A 22,261-nucleotide genomic window follows, 5' to 3' on the forward strand; every position below is an offset into this window, starting at 1 on the left:
TCAAACAAGGCCAGGAAATAAAGTATTAAATTTGTGTAATTTGTAATTTTAGAAAAATCAGTAAGAAATGTTATGGTTAATGGGTTTTGTGTTTTTCAAATAGTAATTGGATCAGAAATAGGCAGATTATTCAGGAAGGAATATGGCATAGAAATAATAGTGGAAATATGCTAGAGGGCAAAAAAACAGATGATAAATCACTTTAAAAAGGCAAGCCATACAAAAGTATAGAGGATGCTTTGTAGTCATTGCTCAAAGGTGACTGATTTGCATAGCAAGGAGGATGAGAAGGAAGAGGTTAGGAAGATACTTCTTTTTTTTTTTTTTTTTTTTTTTTTTTTGTATTTTTAGTAGAGACGGGATTTCACCGTGTTAGCCAGGATAGTCTCGATCTCCTGACTTCATGATCCGCCCGCCTCGGCCTCCCAAAGTGCTGGGATTACAGGCGTGAGCCACTGCGCCCAGCCAGGGAGATACTTCTTAAACTCAGTTTTTAAGTTTAGTTTACCAGTGAACCTAACATGATACATCAGGACAAGCTGGGGTTCAGAGCAGAACAGTAGGGTAACCATGTCTGCATTGTCACCCTTGTACCCATTCACGAAAGCCATGGGACCGTTAAGCACAGAGAAGCCCACTACCTGCCAGCCGCTGCACGGCTGCAAGAGTAGGACTTACTTCGTGTTCTCAGAGCACAGATTACAACATTTGGGTAGACATTGAAGAGAGACAGATTTGGGGCTCAATAGGAAGAAAAGCTTTTTAAAAGGGCTGTCAAAACAACATGAAGAAAAACAGAATAGATACGTTGCCATGCACTGAACTGCCGGTCCTGAAGGGTGGAGCATGGGTTAAACATTATCTCTAGAAATAGACAGGATAATTGTTTTGAGCGTGGAGCGTGTCCTGCTGGTCTACAGTGATTCTTCCAATCTAAGTTTTGATGATTCTATGTCCAGCTTCCTCTCTTCTCCTGTCACCTTGTCGCCTCTAATTTCACTGGGCACCCATTTGGTTAAAAAAAAAAAAGTGACAAAGGGAAATTAAGAAATTCTTCACATTGAACCAGAGTGTTTCTACCTACAGATAGTGACGCAGAGGGTTAGCACGAGATTTATTACAGCAGACTGATTGATAGGTTTTAGACCTTTCCTTACTTTTGGCAACAAGTGAACCCTGGAAGCTCATAACAAGAACTGCAAGAACCTTTAAGTGGACAAATAATAACCCGTGTCCTTGTTCTCTCATTTATGCCCAGATTTGTGGCCTCAGGAGCCAGAAGTACACCCTGATCTTTATGTTTACCTTGAGACAGCAATGAAGGGATGAAGGAATGAATGAGTTTATATTTCAATTAGGCGTGAGAGATGGAGGTGGTTTAAAAAAAAAAAAAAAGACAAGATAGCAGTTCTGACTGGGATAACAGCATCCTTTCATAGAATAGCCTCTAGATCTGGAAGCTGGAAGGGACCTACAGGGAAAATGTGTTGAACAAATGCCCTCTGCGTAGTGCATTAGTATGAGTACACCAGCAAGATCAAGATCGTCAGGATGCCCCATCTGCTGCTATCTTGACTTTAGGCCTGTGCCACGCACCATTTTGCCATGACTTTCCGCATACCACCAGGCCAAAAAGAACTGCAGAGTTTTGAGGGCAAGGCCGGTTTCCAGCCCAGAATCTGCAATGATCCCTCCTTGACAAGTCAAACAGAGTCACGCAAACAAGCGTGGCACGCAAACCTTTAGAGTTCAGCAAACCGAGGGCTGAGTTACCAAACCGTGTCCTTTCAGGGCATGCAAAAGGCTTTTCCTGCTCTGCTTCTACAAGGTAGTCAGGAAGCCAAGCAATTTGCCTTGGGTAGGGCTGGGTCGGGGTGGTGAGGTGGGGGCGCAGCAGGCTGTCCACACCCGGTTGCCAGTCTGAACCTGAGCCGCTCCAACAAGCGAGCCCTTCTCCGCGGCCCTTTGGCTCAGGGGAGCGCAGGCCGGCCTTCCTCCCGCACGCGGGCGCGGGCCAGCTGCAGATGGAGAACCCGGGGGGCGACTGCGAGCCCTCTGAGCCCCCTCAAGGGCCAGGGCATGGGTGTGAGGGGTCGCGTGCGCCCCCTGGCGCCGGGTCCGCTGGGCGGGGTGGTGGGCGGGGACGGTGGGCGGAGGCGGAGGCGGAGGCGGGAGGCGGAGCCGCGGGGTTGGGAGTGCGGGGGTCGCGGCGCAGAGTGGGAGCCGGAGAGCGAGCGCGGCTGCAGCCGGCGGCATGGCTAGCACGGCTTCGGAGATCATCGCCTTCATGGTCTCCATCTCAGGCTGGGTACTGGTGTCCTCCACGCTGCCCACCGACTACTGGAAGGTGTCTACCATCGACGGCACGGTCATCACAACCGCCACCTATTGGGCCAACCTGTGGAAGGCGTGCGTTACCGACTCCACGGGCGTCTCCAACTGCAAGGACTTCCCCTCCATGCTGGCGCTGGACGGTCTGCATCCCCGCGGCCCCCGCCCTCAGCCCTCCTTCCTTGATGGCCAGCCCGCTAGGCGCCCTCTTGCCCCCAATACCCCCAGCGGGACCCCTAGACTGGACTCCTCTGAGGCCCGACCCGTCTCTCCCCACAGGGCCTTAGGGAGCCGGGGACGTTCCTGGTGCCCGCCCTCTCCTGATGGCTGTCTCGCGGGGCGCCTGTTCGAGCCTGGGACCCTGGGAGGGGGGACACGCAGACAGGCCCGGGTTGGTGACTCCCAGGCGTCGGGGAATGGGGAAGCTTTGCGGTCCTGAGAGTCGAGGAAGCGGCTGCCCTCCCCCACCCCCCATATCTTGGGGACCGCTGGGACCCCAGAGTTCATGCTGCAGGGGCTTGTGTCCTCCACCTCCCCTACGTTCCCCGAAGGCTGGGTTCTGATAAAAATGGTGTCACTGCAAGCCAAATCCGTTTGTCCTGACCTCCCTTGAGCCATTTCGTTGGTTCTTTTAAAAGTAGGCGGGGGTGGGGGTTGAGAGGTTGGAAGCGGGAAAACATATTGCAGAATTTGTTGTTGTTATTGTTTCCCTTTAAAGAGCTTCTACAAACTTGTCTGCCTAGGCAACACTACAAACACTTCCTCCGAGTTTTAGGAAAATAATAGCCCTTGCGGTGCCGCGATGAGTCCGCAGAGGGTAGGGAATCTTGGGCCGTGAGAGCGTGGCGCCGGGAGCTGACCAGTTCTGCATCCGAGTCCCCGGTGCCTGCTGCTGTCCTGGGTTGTTCCTTTGTGGATGTTCACCTGCGTTGCTCCGGTTAGCCAGGCCTTATGCTGGTAGCAGCTGGTGGATATTCACACAGAACTCTGGCTCTGTTGAGTTTCAAGACAACAGCCGATGTCAGCCCGGTCCCATTGATTGCTCAAGTTCTAGGCTCGTTGCTTCCAGGATTTTACAGCAAACGAATCCTGGCAGAAACTTAAGAGGAGTTATTTACATTACGTATTTCTAGATTTGAGGTGTTTCTTTTTCTTTTATTACCGCACTTGCAGGTTTTGTTTACATAGCTGGGTAAATGAAAGAAAATAGTTGATTCCTCTAAGATGGGGTTTGCCACGAAGAGCAAACTGTTGCTCAACGTGGTATTTGATGGAACCTCCGTATAAGGAATACGCATCTAGTTTTAGAAGGGTGGCGCCCGGGTCCGTGTCCTGTTCGGTAAAATAAGCAGCCGGAACAGTGTTTATTCCCCAGCATTACCGCTGAATTTCCTGTGGTTTGTAGAGCACGCATCCAGGTAGATGAACAGGCATTCTCTTGTTCCTGTGATTTATAGTCAGCAATGTGTTACTGTCCTCTGAACACTCTTCTGTTGTAACTCTATTGTTCTCTGAGATAGTGTGCCAGATAGGTACGCTTCCTTCTGTAGGACAGTTGGGGGACAAGGGAGAGAAGGAAATGAATGCTCTATGAATATTATTAAGTGCAGAATAATAAAGTTTTCTCCTACATGTCTGCAGTGAGAGTGGAGGTGGTACCATACCTGCTTGGGGGCAGATTGGGCCGGGAGTGAAGAGGAAGTAGGAATAGTTGTCCTGGTCAGCTGGGAGAACAGAGAGGAGTGACATTTTTATGCCATCCAGCTTGCAAAATGGCCTTCCTGTGTGCTCATGTGACTGAAAAATGACTTTTAAAAACATAAATGGCATGACACTACCTACTGTTGTACAACACTTTAAAATCAATATATTTTTCCAAGTCAGTACTTAATAGAAGTGACTTGACTCTGTGTAACTGCTGCATGGTATATTCATTAGACTGCATAAAATGGCTTAGTTAACCATGGATCCATTGTGGACATTGGACCTTTTCCAGCTTTTCTTTGTTGGTGGTGCTTTACTGAAAATCTTATATTCACCTCTTTGTATGTGTGTGTATTTCTGTAGACTCCATTCCACTGAGAAATGGTATTGTAAGAGCAGTAGAATACACGTGCATTTTAATATTCAGTTCATACTGTCAAATTACTTTCCACTGACAGTGTATGAGAATACCTGCTTCTCCACATTCTCACCACTCTGTGTTAATCCAGTTTTTTTTTTTTTTTTTTTTTTGAGACGGAGTTTTGCTCTTGTTGCCTAGGCTGGAGTGCAGTGGCACAATCTCAGCCGACTGCAACCTCCGCCTCCCAGGTACAAGTGATTCTCCTGTCTCAGCCTCCCAAGTAGCTGGGATTACAGGCGTGTGCCACCATGCCCAGCTAATTTTTTTTGTATTGAGTAGAGACAGGGTTTCACCATGTTAGGCTGGTTGCGAACTCCTGACCTCAGGTCATCCACCCTCCTCGGCCTCCCAAAGTGCCGGGATTACAGGTGTGCGCCACTGCGCCCAGCCATCTTATCATTTTAGTTGGCATTTCCCTTATTGCTGTGGTCAAAATCACTGGTTATAAAAATGGTCAAAACTCACTGACCATTTTTTTTTCTCTTTTGTGAATTGGCATCCATATCTTAGGCCCGTGGTTCTGTTGTTTCTTCGTGGTTTCGATGATTTGTCAGTCCTTGATTTGTTATGTAGGTTGCAATCTCACACCATTGTTTGTCTTTTAAATTTATGATGTCTTTTCTCATACAGGACTTTGAAATTTGTAATAGAATCATATTTATCAGCCTGTTTTTTGATGACTTTCCTTCTGTGGCTTAAGATGGCATTTCCTACCGCAAAACAAACTTACTTTTCTGTATCTCTCAGAATAACATTTTGGAGGGTTAAATCATGCAACTGTGTTTTCCTGTGGAGGGGAGTTGATTCCCCCACCTGCAAGTGGAAGCTTCCACGGTAGGGGCCCTCTGTTTGTCCTCTCGACCTTGCATTCCCAGGGCAGCCGCATCTGGTGGGTGCTGGTCCTGACATTGCCTTTGGAGAAAGTGGCCATGGTGGCCTGAGTGGAACAGCCCTCCCCTTAAACCCAGGCATGAGCTCTAGATTGGGAAGAGAATCCAGGAAGGGAGAGAGAAGGCTCGTGACTCTTGCCTATCTTGTGTTAGGTAGAAGAACTCTTGGAGTCAAACGATGAGGTCATTATTCTGAATTTCTTTTCTTTTCTTTTTTTTTTTTTTTTTGAGACAAAGTTTCACTCTGTCCCCCAGGACAGAGTGCCATGGCATGATCTCTGCTCACTGCAACTTCCACCTCCCGGGTTCAAGCAATTCTCCTGCCTCAGCCTCCTGAGTAGCTGGGATTACAGGCACCCACTGCCACACCCGGCTGATTTTTGTATTTTTAGTAGAGACAGGGTTTCACCATGTTGGCCAGGCTGGTCTTGAACTCCTGACCTCAAGTGATCTGCCCGCCTCTGCCTCTCAAAGTGCTGGGATTACAGGCATGAGCCATGCGCCCAGCCCTAAATTTCTTATATGAAGAAATCTCTGATTCCCCTCCCCTAGGGGTATCATTGCCACTTGTTTTCCTTATAAGAAAAATGAGGCCTAGCAAAGCTATATGTGTAGATTTAACGTTATGCCATATTAAGAACCCAGCTCTAATTTCTGCTTAGAATCCATTGTAGTATTATAATATGACGGGATGCTTTGATGACTTTCTTACTGCTCAGCAGACATCCATATTATTCATCCTGTGAAGGAGGTGCTGCCATCCCTGTTTTACAGATGAGAGAACTGAGCCTCAAAGAGATTAGGTCCTATAACCAAGTACATACCTTGGGTAAATAGAAGCACCAGAGGTGAAACTCAGAGTTCCTGCCCTCCCCATACCACTGTTCTCTCAAAGGATTTGCAGAAGTACACAAAGCTACCAGGAAAAGAAAAGCGCATTCTTTTTTCCCCCCTAAATCCATCAACTAGCACAGGTGCTATTAGCGAATTGTCTCCACCAAGTGGATGTTTTCGTTTTTTGCTGATTTGCAATTGAAAATAAAGTACACTTAATTTGGAAAACACTTAACTTTTAAGGAACACCTTGAAGCTTTCCTCCAACAGAGTTCATTAATTTAAAGTCGCTGTATTTTACTATTTGAAAATTTCACAGTTGAATGAGCTTGTGATTTCTGTTTATTGTTAACCCATACTCCTTTCAAAGTACCACTTGAACTTCAGCTGAGAATGATTTTCAGCCAGCTTGTTTTTAGTGTATGCCATCTATTTTTGCTAGTGGGAATGCTTGCCATTTCTCCCAGGAGAACTAACTATAAATTATACTTCAGAGAACTTCTAAATAAATATGTTCATGCCTCAGCACCTTAATGTGTTAATTAGCTATTAACAGTGTCAGTAAATTAGACCTGTCAAAAATAATGGCCTCCTTGACTAGGTTTTTACTAACACTTCTCCTGGTGGTGTTACTTGTAAGTTTTGCCCTCAGGAACTGTTAGAAAGCAAGGCTGTAGAGGTCTGCTTTGCAAAAGATGAACTCTGAAAGGGTTTGTTGGAATCATCTTGGCTCCAATCTGTGGGTGTTGTAAGGACTGGTAGCCTTAGAACACTGAGAATTTACAAATCTCAGGCTTACGAGCAACTCCATTACATTTATGGCTGGCAGGGGAGTTTATCCCCTGCTCTTTGCTCTCCATTTCAGAAAATCTGGCCAATGATCGTCCTTGTAAATTGCCTTCTTTGTGCATGCGCAAAATTAACAAGTTATGGCTGCTGTTCATGCTGGAGAAAGGTACCTCATTTTCCAAATCCGGGTTCTGGTTGGCACAAAAGAAGGACCTGACCAGATCAGAATCTGCCCTGCCCACTTCTCCTCTCATGCTTGTGTCAAGAGACCAAAGTGGGTCCTCCTGCCAATACCAGGGCTGGGACGGGGCATCTCAGAGTGAGAAACTCGGGAAAAATGTTATCAGTGGTGATTACATAAAGTTCAAAGACTGCTGTTATTTTCCCTGTTGTATTAAGAATCGAATGGGTTGGCCTGGGATTCTACCCACTGTTTACCATCTGGGAAATGCATTCCGCGTTCTAAATGACCAGATTGTAGAATTTAACCTTTGGTAAATTCCCGACAACTTGCACTTTCTGTTAACAAAGCATGGAAGTAACTAAAGGCAATGCAAATTAGGGTACATGCTAATGTTTTCTGGGAGTGTATATAAATGGATGAGTCCCCCATTTTTTTGTTTATTTAATGACTGCAGTCAGAGTCAGCTATAAAACCTCAAAACCATAGATTAAAATGAATTTCACAAAAAGAGTGAAACCACACTGTCCGAGTAGCCCTGGTGGCAAGTGATGAACCAGTTTGGGTTATCCTCACAGGCTCTCTTCAAACTTGCAAGGGACTGACAGGCTTCCCCTCTCTGTCTTGCCTCTACCTGCTGTCTGGGCTCTGGCTGGGGAGCTCGAGGACTGAAGTTTAAAATACAGCTGGTTCAGCATTTGGCAGCGGAGACCCAGATAGCCCTGCAGCACAATGATTGCTATGAAAGAAGCCTTCATTATCCTGTATTGCTAAAAATAAGTTTGTTTTGCTGTTTTTGATAGCCACGGTGTTAGTGAAATTGTTTTTTGTATGGAAATAGTTCACACTACACAATGGAAGGTCACTGTCCTTGCAGTCTGCATTTGTGGGAGTCTAAAGTGTTTACAATTAAGTAGAGCAGCTCCTGTTTGCTCTTCAAAAATGGGTCCAAGGAATAGGATTAAAACTTCAATTTCATTCTTTTCCAAAGAAACACAGACTGGGGCCAGGTGCAGTGGCTCATGCCTTTAAGCCCAGGATTTTGGGAGGCCAAGGCAAGAGGATCGCTTGAGGCCAGGAATTCGAGACTAATCTGGGCATTACAGCGAGACACTGTCTCTATAAAAATTTAAAAATTAGCCATAGGTGGTGGCAAGCGCCTATGGTTTCAGCTACTCAGAAGGCTAAGGCAGGAGGATCTCTTGAACCCAGGAATTTGAGGCTGCAGTGAGCTATGATTATGCCACTTCCCTCCAGCCTCGGTGGCAAAAGTGAGATCCTGTCTTAAAAAAAGAAAAGAAAAAAAGAAACTGAACTGGAGGCCACTAGTATGTACTCCCTAAATTCATGATTATCATGGTCTCGGAATTATTATTTATCATGGCTCTGCTTGAACACCAATAATAAGTGACTTATCATATATTGGCACATAAGAGGTTTTTTCCAGTTAAAAAGTTTAATTCCAAACGTAAACCTGATGTAGGTATATATGTTCATTTGCTTAGCAGATACTTACTTTCACCCGGTATGTGCTACTATCACTATTTTAGATCGAAATATGGCATTGTTTCAGGCTGAAATGAAAATGGCTTATGTGGTAAAAGCTTATTAGTTTAAACCCTGTTAATGTAAAAACCTGGACAAAAGCCACACTGAAGTTTACCGTGTACCCTGGCTGTGCAAATAAAAATACATGACTAAGAACATGAATAGCACAGGAAGGATGAACAAATGAACTGACAGAACATACTCGTTAGGGTACTTTAAAGGCATTCATTTATAGGAGAACAGTTGACTTAATCACTATAAATTACTCTTCTACAAAATAGTGCTTTTTAAAACCCAGTTTTATTATATACGCCCTGAAAACAATAGTACTTCACTAAAATATTCCCTTAGACCCCGCATGGTTCATGATGATATTCCAGTTAGTCTCCTATTAATAAGCGTCCACTAATATTGGAAGGTTTGACCCTTTGGAGCTCTTTCTGCCACCCAGTTATAAATCTTATCATTTGATAATGTCAAAACCATTAAAACACCCTTTTAAAGTCCAATGAGCGGAGGAGCTACAGAGTTGTGATGGTGGCAGATGATGTTTTTTCACAGTGAAAGGCACCTTTCACTGTGGAATTTCACTATAAGGAATTCGTAGTCTGATTTGGGATGGAATCCATGTCTGCCACTTTCTAACTCACCTCTGGTAAGTCACATAACCTTTGTGTGCCTCAGTTTCCTCACTGGTGAATATGGAAATAACACTCAGATCTATCCTGAGGATTCCCCATAAACCGCACTTCACAGTGTGTGACCTAGAATAGGCACTCCCTGTAGATTAACTTGCTTTCCTTTCTTGCTTGTCTTGCCACATGTTTTCACCATCACAGTTATCTTTTTGGAAAACAAACATCCAGAATGACAACGTAAAATGAGGATTTCTCCCTGGACAGCCACATGCTTTATGTAACGTAAATCACCTACTCTAATTGCAGGTTATATCCAGGCATGTAGAGGACTTATGATCGCTGCTGTCAGCCTGGGCTTCTTTGGTTCCATATTTGCGCTCTTTGGAATGAAGTGTACCAAAGTCGGAGGCTCCGATAAAGCCAAAGCTAAAATTGCTTGTTTGGCTGGGATTGTATTCATACTGTCAGGTAAATAGTAACTTTCTTCCAAACAAGGTACTTGATGATGTTAATGAAATCACACTAACCATAGTGCTTTCCCTCTAATATTTGTTAGGGCTGTGCTCAATGACCGGCTGTTCCCTATATGCAAACAAAATCACAACGGAATTCTTTGATCCTCTCTTTGTTGAGCAAAAGTAAGTACTCTTCTCAGTCTGTTTCCAGCTCACAGGAAGTGTATATAAATTAATATTCTCAACCAAGAGACATGAATTTCCTATATGACTTTTGAAAGTAAGACATACTGATAAATGGTAACTGATGACATCATTCAAGATTAAATGTGTCATATGCCACATACGCAAAATATGCATTTAATTAGTTTGCTAGTGTTGCAGTGTCTTGTCTCGAAACAGTTCAAGGCATCAAATTTAGAACTATAAACTTCATCGTCTGCTGTACATCATGAAACTGAGGTCAAGTAGAGGAAACGTGAAAGGTGTCAGATGGGGAGGAAAGAATGATGCGGTGTGCGAATAGAAAATTAAAACCTTGCTTTGATTGTTGCCCACTCAAAATGATATTTGCCAGATGCTAGTTTCTGGGTCTTTTAAATTTGCTGTATTAACTACTGTCTTAACAAGCTCCTCCTAATAAACCTTTATAAAGAAACTGTATACGATGCAAGGTTTTTGAAAAATGCTGTAGGAGCACGGCACCTTTACCCAAATGTGGCTGGTCAGTCTTGCAGATGAATGCTTTGGAATTAACAGATCAGTTTGCTTGTTGGTGTTGTTTTTAAACTATGGGCTGTTGCTTTTTATACTTTCCCTAGGCTTATTTCTTTGGATTGGGAAAACCCCAGGGATACCAAATCAGAATTAATATATTAAATATTTTGTCTTACCTAAGAATGTATCTACATCCCTCTTTAGGAAGCCTCACGTACGTGTGTGTGTATTGCTATCAATGAGGCTGGTAATTTTATTTTAGACTTCAGGTCAAATTTTATAGAATTTTTAAGAAGTATATTACTGAAATAGCTGGTCAGCTGGGCTTTACTTTTTTTCTGGTGGTTTTAGGAATCTTCAGGAAATTGATTTTCTAGTTCTGGCTTAAGTGTACCTTATGCATAAACAGTAAATGCTTATATCATGAAATAAAATGAAAATAATAGCTAGCGCATGTTGAGTCCCCACCAGGAGCCAAGCAGAGCACTGCAAATATTATTTTATTGTGTTATTTTATTTTATTCTTACAACAACCTTATAAAGTAGGTCCTCTTGGTGCTCTTTTTTTAAATTGAGGAAAGAGGCCAAGTGATGTGTTCAAGGGAACTTGGACCAAACTAGTAGGCTGATTGAACTGGGATTCAAACCAGGCAGTTGAACTTCAGAACACTGGCTCTTAAAAATCATGATTTCTAATATTCCACTATTTTGTAATTTTTGTGACAATATGCTACATGTACTGTTCATTAAGAGGTTTCTTTCGTCCTTTTTTTTTTTTTTTTTTTTAAGAGTTAGGGCCTCTTTCTGTCACTCAGGCTGGAGTGTGGTGGTGTGATCTTAGTTGACTGCAGCCTTGCGCTTCTGTACTCAAGTGATCCTCCCACCTCAGCCCCCCGAGTAGCTGGGACATATATGTGCCACCACAACCAGATAATTTTTTTTTTTTTGAGATGGAGTTTTCGCTCTTGTTGCCCAAGCTGGAGTGCAGTGGTGCGATCTCGACTCACTGCAACCTCCATCTCCTGGGGTCAAGTGATTCTCTTGCCTCAGCCTCCTTAGTAGCTGGGATTACAGGCACGCACCACCATGCCCAGCTAATTTTTTTGTATTTTTAGTAGGGACAGGGCTTCACCATTTTGGCCAGGCTGGTCTCGAACTCCTGACCTCAGGTGATCCACCCGCCTCAGCCTCCCGAAGTGCTGGGATTACAGGTGTGAGCCATTGCGCCCGGCCCCGGATAATTTTTACATTTTTTAATGGAGACAGGTCTTGCTATGTTGCCCAGGGTTGTCTCCAGCTCCTGATCTTCAATGATCCTCCTCCCTCAGCCTCCCAAAGCACTGGGATTACAGGCATGAGCCACCATGCCCAGCCTTTTCTATACATTTAAAAATAGTTTTTATTCATAAATTTTATTAAATGGGAAAGAAAAACAAATTTTATTAAATGGGTTTTAGACCTCAATATAACTTTTTTATCCCCTGCCTATAATACAAAAACATGTCCTGATTTATTAATTTTCTCCTACTTATCTTTCAAATGAGATTTGCACAGATGTACATGGCAGGAAACATTGAAATAGAAACCAAGGCTGTATTTCTGAAGCTTAGAAATATTTTAATGATACTTAAAAGAAATATTGTATTTAAATGATATATTTTTATTTTAGGGTTTGATATCATAAATATGCAGCAAACCTGTATTTCTCATGGTTTATTTTATTAAACACATTGCTCACTCTTCTGCATTATCTTTTCTATATTACTGGTTTTATTTTCCTGACAATTATTAAGGATATCTTTGTCTATATCTTAAAAATCATTGGACTCTTTCCTCAAATGGTCAAGGCTAATTTGTGTACAAACAATAACTTAAACCTATCTTTGCGTGACTGTTTTCTGTCCTTACTATAGCTCAGTCACCTAATTCAGTGTAGTGCCATTGGGATTTCTTATTCTCTTTTCAGATTTTGATTAAACTCAGTTCAGTAATTAGGTGCTATGAGAGGTTTTCCTCTTTTTCAACCTCTTGGTGCTACATTGAGCTATTCCATTCTCATTAGCTTCTTGGAATTTCTCTTTCTGTCTCTGCCTACCCACTCTCTCTCTCTCTCTCTCCCTCTCTCTGTCTGTCTGTATTCTCATCTGTAAAACAAAGATAATAATAGTATACCTCTCACAGAATTGCTGTGAGAGTTAAGAGAGGAGAGAGAGAGAGAGAGAGAGAGAGATGTGATTGACACAGAGCAAACACCTTGTATTAGCTCTTATTGTGTTCTATTAATTATTATTAAGATTGCTTTTTAATTCTGTATGATATGTAAGATGTGGCTTATCTTTATAGATGCCTTTATTAGCTCTTTTCTGCGGTGGCTTAAAAATATAACACCTGCAATTCACCAATTTACCTAATGTAATTAAAAGCACAAGAACCAGGGGTCATGAAAAACAGCAGTGCTTATCCATTGGTAATATTTACAAATAACAGGCCCTTTGCATCAAGGTCTATAGAAAATATAGACTATAAAAAACCTGATATTGAGAATGAGTTGACTTCTTGAGATTAGGACTTTCCTTCATCTCTGTTTTCCCTGCAGTGCCTTTCACAAAGAAAGGTCCTCCATGATTTCAACAAAATCCAGTTGGATCAAGGAATTTTCAAGGCCTGAGAATTGTAGATACCATCAGATTCTAATTTCCCACAATGATAGAAAAGGGGCATAAAAATGACATGACACCCACAAGAACTCAGACCTCATTTAAACAAAACACACTTGTATAAAAACTAATAAATTAACTAATATGACTTCATTTGGTTTCCGTTTATCAACACCTTCTAGTAGACGGGATAAAAACTGGGAAGATGAATAAGCTATAAATTGGCTATCAGCACAAAATGAACTGATTTCCTAGCTCTCAAATGTCATCTTTAAAGCAATATTTTATTTTGGCTTATTCTAGGGATAGCACTTCTGTGGCTAGCATTTGCTGGAATTTGATAATTGATGCTTCTGGTTTTGTTTGTACATGAACTTAGAGAGGAATACGTTGTAGAATCAAAGCTTGTGGCAGGGCCAGTCCTAGGTAGGCTGGGATGTGGAGGATGCCACTATAGGAATGTTCTACGTCTTTGGTGTCTTAATCAGCTGGCATGAGAATTAAGTTCCTTGAGGTCAGAAAACGTCTATACAACTGTATCTTCTTTCCCTAGCACAGTACCTAGAAGTGAAATTCTTATGTGTAGACCTAGTCCTTTCAGAATTAGCAGAGAAAATTGTTGTCTCAGTGGATAGAGGGAGCCTCCCAGAGGATGGAGCAAGAAAGCTCTCTTCTTCCCATTATTATCTTATATTAATCTTACAAAAACTAGCTGCCACTAAATACCATCTCTCCCTGCAGGAGCATGTGTGTTTGGGCCCTTAGGAAGCGCAGTGAGAGACAGTGACTTGTCACATGTTCTAGTTTAAATTTCTGGTGAGCAAATACTTGCTCTCCAATACCCAACCCCTGAGGAAAAGAGTTTAGACCTCAGAGCATGGTTTTGTTGTTCTTGCTTTGCTGCTGCTCTTGTTTTTCCTTCAGATTTGTATGCCGTGTTAATTGGATCTTCTTTGTAGATTTCCAGGACAACTCTACATAAGGCACATCTTGGTTGCCCAAGTTAGGAAAACACAACTAAGCTCATGAACCAAGTTCCCTATACATTCCTGCTATATGCAAGGAACTCAACAGGAGCTTTGTTGATGAGGAAAAAATGAGTGGCTTCTAGCATGGACTTGGAGTAAAGATTGCAGCAGGCACATGGCAGGCAGTATTGCACTTTATGTTCAGTGGCTAGTTCCTCTAAAAGTCCTTCCTTTCCCACCACATATCTGGGAAGATTTTTCTTCCGAGCTACAATCATTTGACAGAACTGCAATCTGTAAAGAATTTCATGGTGTTTTGCTATTTCTCTATTTTTCCCTTTTGTTTTGCTTTTTTTCATTCGAGCTATGACTATGTTTGATGACTCCAGCATGAGCTCTTGCAGAGCCTTGAAAACTGTTTTTCAACTTTTCCCTTTAGGCTGTGTCAAACTAACTTCCTCCTTTTTATTAAAACAAAAACTAATGAATCTGAAAAAAAAAATCTCCTGCAAGCTTCTAGTAATAGGTACTCCTTAGCATGATTCACCATACCAGGATGTTGAAATTTAATTACGTTATTCCCACCATTGTTTTGTTATCCATACCACTAACTTTCTGAATGTTCAGCTTTGTTTTCTTAGATAAACCATTGCAAGTAAGAATTGATCAACATTAAGAAACTTCTTTTCAAATCATGCAAAGTTATACGACTTAACTGATTGCTCTGGTTGAGAAAGTAGAACAGAATTGTTATCTTAGATTTATTCTTTTTTTTTGTATATGACATTTACCGTTAATATTTTGGCCCAGCTATTCTTGTGTTGGGGTCTTATCATCCTCTAGGCTTATTTCCAGACTTTTCAAAATCATGTCGCACTTCTCATTCCTGGCATGTATTTGGTTTCTACTTTAGGATTTAAGCTTTATATAATAAAATATTTTCACCATTGTGGCTATTTAGTGGTTAGAAATAAACAACTACTTACTTTCTTTTTTTATTATTATTATTTAAGTTCTAGGATACATGTGCCCCACATGCAGGTTTGTTACATAGGTATACATGTGCCATGTTGGCTGGCTGTACCCATCAACTCATCATTTACATTAGGTATTTCTCCTAATGCTATCCCTCCCCCAGCCCCCCACCCCCTGACAGGCCCCAGTGTGTGATGTTCCCCACCTTGTGTCCATGTGTTCTCATTGTTCAGTTCCCACCTATGAGTGAGAACATGTGGTGTTTGGTTTTCTGTCCTTGTGATAGTTTGCTGAGAATGATGGTTTCCAGCTTCATCCATATCCCTGCCAAGGACATGAACTCATCCTTTTTTATGGCTGCATAGTATTCCATGGTGTATATGTGCCACATTTTCTTAATCCAGTCCATCATTGATGGACATTTGGGTTTGTTCCAACTCTTTGCTATTGTGAATAGTGCCGCAATAAACATACATGTGCATGTGTCTTTATAGTAGCATGATTTATAATCCTTTGGGTATACACCCAGTAATGGGATCACTCAGTCAAATGCTATTTCTAGTTGTAGATCCTTGCGGAATTGCCACACTGTCTTCCACAATGTTTGAACTAATTTACACTCCCACCAACAGTGTAAAAGCATTCCTATTTCTCCACATCCTCTCCAGAATCTGTTGTTTCCTGTCTTTTTAATGATCGCCATTCTAACTGGCATGGATGGTATCTCATTGTGGTTTTGATTTGCGTTTCTCTGATGAGCAGTGATGATGAGCATTTTTTAATGTGTCTGTTGGCTGCATAAATGTCTTCTTTTGAGAAGTGTCTGTTCATATCCTTTGCCCACTTTTTGATGGGGTTGTTTTTTTCTTGTAAATTTGTTTGAGTTCATTGTAGATTCTGGATATTCGCCCTTTGTCAGATGGGTAGTTTGCAAAAATTTTCTCCCATTCTGTAGGTTGCTTGTTCACTCTGATGGCAGTTTCTTTTGCTGTGCAGAAGCTCTTTAGTTTAATTAGATCTCATTTGTCTATTTTGGCTTTTGTTGCCATTGCTTTTGGTGTTTGAGTCATGAAGTCTTTGCCCATGCCTATGTCCTGAATGGTATTGCCTAGGTTTTCTTCTAGGGCTTTTATGGTTTTATGTCTTACATTTAAGTCTTTAATCCATCTTGAGTTAATTTTTGTATTAGGTTTAAGGAAGGGATCCAGTTTCAGCTTTTACATATGGCTAGCCAGTTTTCCCAGCATCATTTATTAAATAGGGAATTCATTCCCCATTTCTTGTTTTTGTCAGGTTTGTCAAAGATCAGATGGTTGTAGATGTGTGGTTTTATTTCTGAGGCCTCTGTTCTGTTCCATTGGTCTATATATCTGTTTTGCTATTAGTACCCTGCTGTTTTGGTTACTGTAGCCTTGTAGTATAGTTTGAAGTCAGGTAGCGTGATGCCTCCAGGTTTGTTCTTTTTGCTTAGGATTGTCTTGGCTATGTGGGCTCCTTTTTGGTTTCATATGAATTTTAGAGTAGTTTTTTCCAATATTGTGAAGAAAGTCAATGGTAGCTTGATGGGGATGGCACTGAATCTATAAATTACCTTGGGCAGTATGGCCATTTTCACGATATTGATTCTTCCTATCCATGAGCATGGAGTGTTCTTCCATTTGTTCGTGTCCTCTTTTATTTTGTTGAGCAGTGGTTTGTAGTTCTCCTTGAAGAGGTCCTTCACATCCCTTGTAAGTTGGATTCCTAGATATTGTATTCTCTTTGAAGCAATTGTGAATGGGAGTTCACTCATGATTTGGCTCTCTGTTTGTCCGTTATTGATGTATAGGAATGCTTGTGATTTTTGCACATTGATTTTGTATCCTGAAACTTTGCTGAAGTTGCTTATCAGCTTAAGGAGATTTGGGGCTAAGACGATGGAGTTTTCTGAATATACAATCATGTCATCTGCAAACAGGGACAATTTGACTTCCTCTTTTCCTAATTGAATACCCTTTATTTCTTTCTCTTGCCTGATTGTCCTGGCCAGAACTTCCAACACTATGTTGAATAGGAGTGGTGAGAGAGGGCATCCTTGTCTTGTGCCAGTTTTCAAAGGGAATGCTTCCAGGTTTGCCCATTCAGTATGATATTGGCTGTGGGTTTGTCATAAGTAGCTCTTATTATTTTGAGATGTGTTCCATCAATACGGAGTTTATTGAGAGTTTTTAGCATGAAGGGCTGTTGAATTTTGTCGAAGGCCTTTTTTGCATCTATTGGGATAATCATGTGGTTTTTGTCGTTGGTTCTGTTTATGTGATGGATTACGTTTATTGATTTGCATGTGAACAACTACCTACTTTCAGTCAAATTATCTCATTCTTGTTGTCAAGTTGAATGGACACTAGACAATGTAAGAAGTAAATTTCTAGGCTATACAGATTTTCCTGGGTGAGGTTGAAAAGAATATTGACCTCATCAGGTGACCTTGTCAAGATATTTAATTTCTCTCTTCTATACTTATTATAATTTAATACATTATGGATGTTTGTTTATTTAAGTTTACTCCATTCATGAGTTATTTGGAGGATGAACTAATGTTGGTAGTGATCTCACACATTCTCAGATAGGAGATTCCAGATAAGTGCCAAGTGTTAAGAACAAAACAGAGTTCAACTGTTCAGTATTAAGAAAGTGTTACTCAGTGGTTTCAGTTTGTTCAGAAGTAGTGCAGGCCACCTCAGATCACCAGAATTACTTAGATGCTTTTGTTATGCTAGCATGACCTAAAAATCTGCTTGGGAACTAAATATTTGGCACTCTCTTTTGTTTTTACTGACTAGTGCGTGACATCATGATTTCTGCCAGCGTGCCCTGCTTTCTGGTAATTCAGCTCTTACCCCCATTGCTCCTCTCCTTTTCACATCCTGGCTAACCTCTGATCAGCCTTCAGAACCTGCATTTTGGGTGGGGTGTCCCTGTTTTGGGTGCTCCCTTTCTACCTTGTGCTTCCATCCTAACCCTACTGGGTGGTTTGCACCTGCTTATTTATTGGTTGTTCTCCTAAAGAAGACCACAAGCATCTAGAAGTCGAAACCATGTGTTGCTCACTTTGGAATCTCTTGTAGTGGACCCATGCTCCATGATCCTTACAGCAAGGATGGTAAATCTGCAGTGGTGTAGGACTGTCTGTCTGTCTGCATATCTCCTAGAATGGTAAGACGGAGTGTGCTTGTGGTGATCGCTTAAAGGAACAGGGAGAGGCAGCATGGCACACTGTTCAAGAATAAGGACTCTGGATCCAGGCTGCCTGAGAGTAAACCCTCGCTCTGCCACTTTCTAGCTGTGTAACTTTGAAGAAGTTACTTACCCTTTCTGTGCCCAGTGCCCTTCATCCGTAGAATGAGGATAATACATACTAGGAGGCTGTTGTCCGGATTAAATGAGATAGTATTCTTCAACTGTTTAGAATCATGGTAGTTCATAGTAAACACTTACTAAATGCTAGCTACTATTTTTAGGGATACTGACCCTAATGCAGAGTATATTAATGTATAGTATATTACCTTATGTAGTCTATTAAGGTTAGCCACAGAGAAATGTATGTTGAAATGTTGGAGACCTAGTAGAAGAGACAATTGTTTTAAGACACGTGGCTCTCAAGTAGAAGGCACGTTTGAAGGGGACCTAGCATGAAACTATAAGGCTTGGCTGGGTGCAGTGGCTCATGCCTGTAATCCCAGCACTTTGGGAGGCCAACGTGGGTGGATCATTTGAGGTCAGGAGTTCAAGGCCAGACTGGCCAACAAGGTGAAACCCTGACTGTACGAAAAATACAAAAATGAGCTGGGTGTGGTGGCAGGTGCTTGTAGTCCCAGCTACTCAAGAGGCTGAGGCAGGAGAATCACTTGAACCCGGGGGGTGGAGGTTGCAGTGAGCTGAGATCGCACCACTGCACTCCAGCCTGGGCAACAGAGGGAGAGAGACTCTGCCTCAAAAAATAAATAAATAGATATAAAATAAAATAAATAAGGCTTGTGTAATTTAAAAATTGTTGGTCACCTCTGTCATAGCATTGAGTTAGCGATAAGTAATAATTTAAAGTTGTCAACTGGATACTCTTGGTTCAATTCTAAAATGTGTTCAGGTAGGTTACTTGAAATCCGAATAAAATGTCAGATACACCTTTTTTTTGAGACGGAGTCTTGCTCTGTCGCCCAGGCTGGAGTGCAGTGGTGAGATCTTGGCTCACTGCAAGCACCGCCTCCTGGGTTCACGCCATTCTCCTGCCTCAGTCTCCTGAGTAGCTGGGACTACAGGTGCCCGCCACTGCGCCCGGCTAATTTTTTATATTTTTAGTAGAGACGGGGTTTCACCGTGTTAGCCAGGATGGTCTCGATCTCCTAATGTCAGATTCACTTTTGATTGACCCAAGCTTCTTTTGCTGCAAGTCCATCTGTATATTTTTACCTCAACACAAAGCCACTTACACCCACATCCACACACGGATTCCTGACCCATGCTTAGCAATACTGGCCATGCCCTAAGGCATCTCAGGACAGTATTTGTTATTTTAGGAATTTCCCATCTTGAAGCACAGCCTTCTCTGTGATGTCAGTTTATTCAGACCTCAAAGTCTGCATGTAAACCTGTTATTGTGCCTACTGTAACTATTATGACTCGGCGCCTCATTTCTCACTTACGGCCAAGCAAACCCCCCAATTATCCACACACGAATGGAGATCAATGGCATGGATGGTGCTAAGCAACTGATTTGGTTTTGAATTGAACTATGTGACTTTGGGAACATGAGATGTTCCTTTTACATTACAGTTTACTTTGGCTAACAAAGATTAGCCAACATTAGATTTAGTCCTACTGTGGATGGTTTTTAAATTTCTGTGAATAATTTTCAAGAATTAGTACTTCTGTGTAGACACTCACTGATCACTTTACACACTATTAGAGAGGCAGGTGGTGGAGAGGAGAAGGGTGAGGTTTTGGAGTTTGGCTCAGCTCAGATCCTGGCCCGGGCCGTGGTCCTGGCCCTTACTCTACTGTTATATTAGGTAGATTGTGGTTGCCTTGACTGGATAACAGAGGTAATATTTCCTGTTCTGAATGTTAAGAGGATTAGAGAAGATAACATACTGGGGAGATATTGGCCCAAAGATATGAAATTTCAGTTAGATAGGAGGAATAAAATATATACATAATTTAAAAATGTATATATATATATATACACACACACACACACATACACACATATGTGTATATATATATATAGACCAGTTTTATAACTATTTATAAATTCATTTCAGCATTCCTGATTGCCTAAATATGTTTCCTGAATTTACCTTTGGACAATTTGTAACATATTAGGTTGGTGCAAAAGTAATTGCGTTTTTGTCATTACTTTTAATAGCAAAAACTGCAATTACTTTTGCACAGACCTAATATATCTGCTTCCCTAATTAGTTAATGAGCTAAATAAAATCCTTGAAACATGTTCATTTTAGAAAATACAAAGAAAACGTCTAGAAACCATCCACCACAGTGACACATGGTAGGTAATCAATCAATGTTACCTGTTATTAATATATACAATTTATAGAATTCTGAACTACCCTAATGAAAATCACAGTGCATGGAAGGATAATGGGCATATGTCTGTTATAATCTAGCCACAGAAAAGCAGTTTTTTTTGTTTAGGTACCCCCTTCCAAATGTCTTTATTTTAGGTTTCCTAAATGTAAGAATTCTCTATGAAGTTTCCATATATAAGTAGACCCTTATAATTTAAATTTTTCCATCCTACTTTAGCCACCATTTGGGAGGCACCTGTCACTATTTTGCAAGTCTTGTTGGATGCCTTGGGTAGGAAGTCCTTTGGCATCTGCCAGGCAGTGGGAGAGAACCCAGCAGAGGGGGAGGCTGAGCATCTCATAAGAGAGACTGGACCATGGCAGCCTCAGAGAGATACGCAGGATCAGCGGGCACCCCACATAACTGGGGCCCCAAAAGAATGAGGCGTATTTTGGGGAAATGCTGATAATTGCTGTAGAATACTTATATAAAAATAAAATCAATTCATGCAGTTATATAGATCTTAGATTATAGATTATATTTAATATAAGACAATGCTCTGAAGAAAAAGTTTTATGTTAGACCAATAGAATTCAATTTTGAAATGTTAACTTTGATAATATATGAGTGTACTTTCTGGATTTTAAACTTTGTAAAAAAACCTATGTAGTTATTTTAAGGTAATTGGAAAATGCATTTTGGCTGTTACTACTCTTGATTAAAATGAGGAGCAGGACAATATGTTTGAAAAAAACACAATATTGAAGGATAACAAAAGACCTGGCTCCTAGCTCTGTGACCTTCAGCAAGGTCGCTTCACTTCTCTGGGGATCTTAAAAGGATGAGGTGCCTTCGTTTGTTAAAACCGATCTTGCTTTGCTTTGGGAGTGGCTGCTCTTTCCTTTTTCAGCTCCAACATGCCCTGATTTTAATTGGTATCCTCACCTCTTTTTGTGCCGGAAGAAAAGGCAGCCCAAGGGCATTCAGTAAAAAATCCTGTGCCCTGAAGCTCTTGAGCCACTGAGAACTTAATGAGCCAGGGAGAGAGACAACTCCCATCTTTCTGAAATGACAACTAAAAATATGTTGCATTGATTGGGTTTTTTATATTTATAAAATCTTTTACTTAAAGTGTACATAAAAGGATGATGGCATGACAAGAGCTTCGGTGTGGAATCACAGTTATGGGTTTTAAATCCTGGGTCTACCATTTACTTGGCTGAGACATGAAGGAACAAGTAATTTAATCTCCCAGAGCCTTAGTTTCCTCATTTGTAAAATGAGGATAGTAATACCTATCTCCCAGGCTTGTGATGAAGATTGAATATGGTAATATTTGTGAAAAAATCTTAGCACACACAGAAAAGTCCTAGTACAATGAGCTGACAGTAATCGTAGCTATTGTTAGCTACTACGGACATTGACTTGAACCACATCTGAGCGTGTTTGGGAGAACCACGGTAATGTTTACTTTGCAAAAACATGCTCTTTTTATTGTTTGATCACACTTTACTGTAATTATTGGTTTAATGTCTGACTATCCCCACTAGACTATACAATCTGGATCTGTGAGCCAGGGCCATGTCCC

The 22,261-nt window shown here is 41.6% G+C and overlaps 1 protein-coding gene across 4 annotated transcripts in view; it reads left to right on the forward strand.

Annotated features, from left to right (window-relative positions):
* Window positions 1–22,261, forward strand: part of CLDN10 (claudin 10) — a 145,195-nt gene that overhangs the window by 117,407 nt on the left and 5,527 nt on the right. For 2 of the 4 annotated variants that reach the window (XM_055096908.1, XM_055096909.1), the window contains exons 2-3: window positions 9,643–9,804; window positions 9,893–9,974. In XM_055096908.1, the coding sequence (XP_054952883.1) occupies window positions 9,643–9,804; window positions 9,893–9,974 (244 nt within the window). Of the gene's footprint in view, window positions 1–2,168; window positions 2,475–7,045; window positions 7,136–9,642; window positions 9,805–9,892; window positions 9,975–22,261 lie in introns of those variants that run through there. The other 2 variants (XM_008957396.4, XM_003832027.4) reach the window with 2 other exon arrangements.

This window comes from Pan paniscus, chromosome 14 (assembly GCF_029289425.2).
Source record: "Pan paniscus chromosome 14, NHGRI_mPanPan1-v2.0_pri, whole genome shotgun sequence".
NCBI classification, from domain to species: domain Eukaryota; kingdom Metazoa; phylum Chordata; class Mammalia; order Primates; family Hominidae; genus Pan; species Pan paniscus.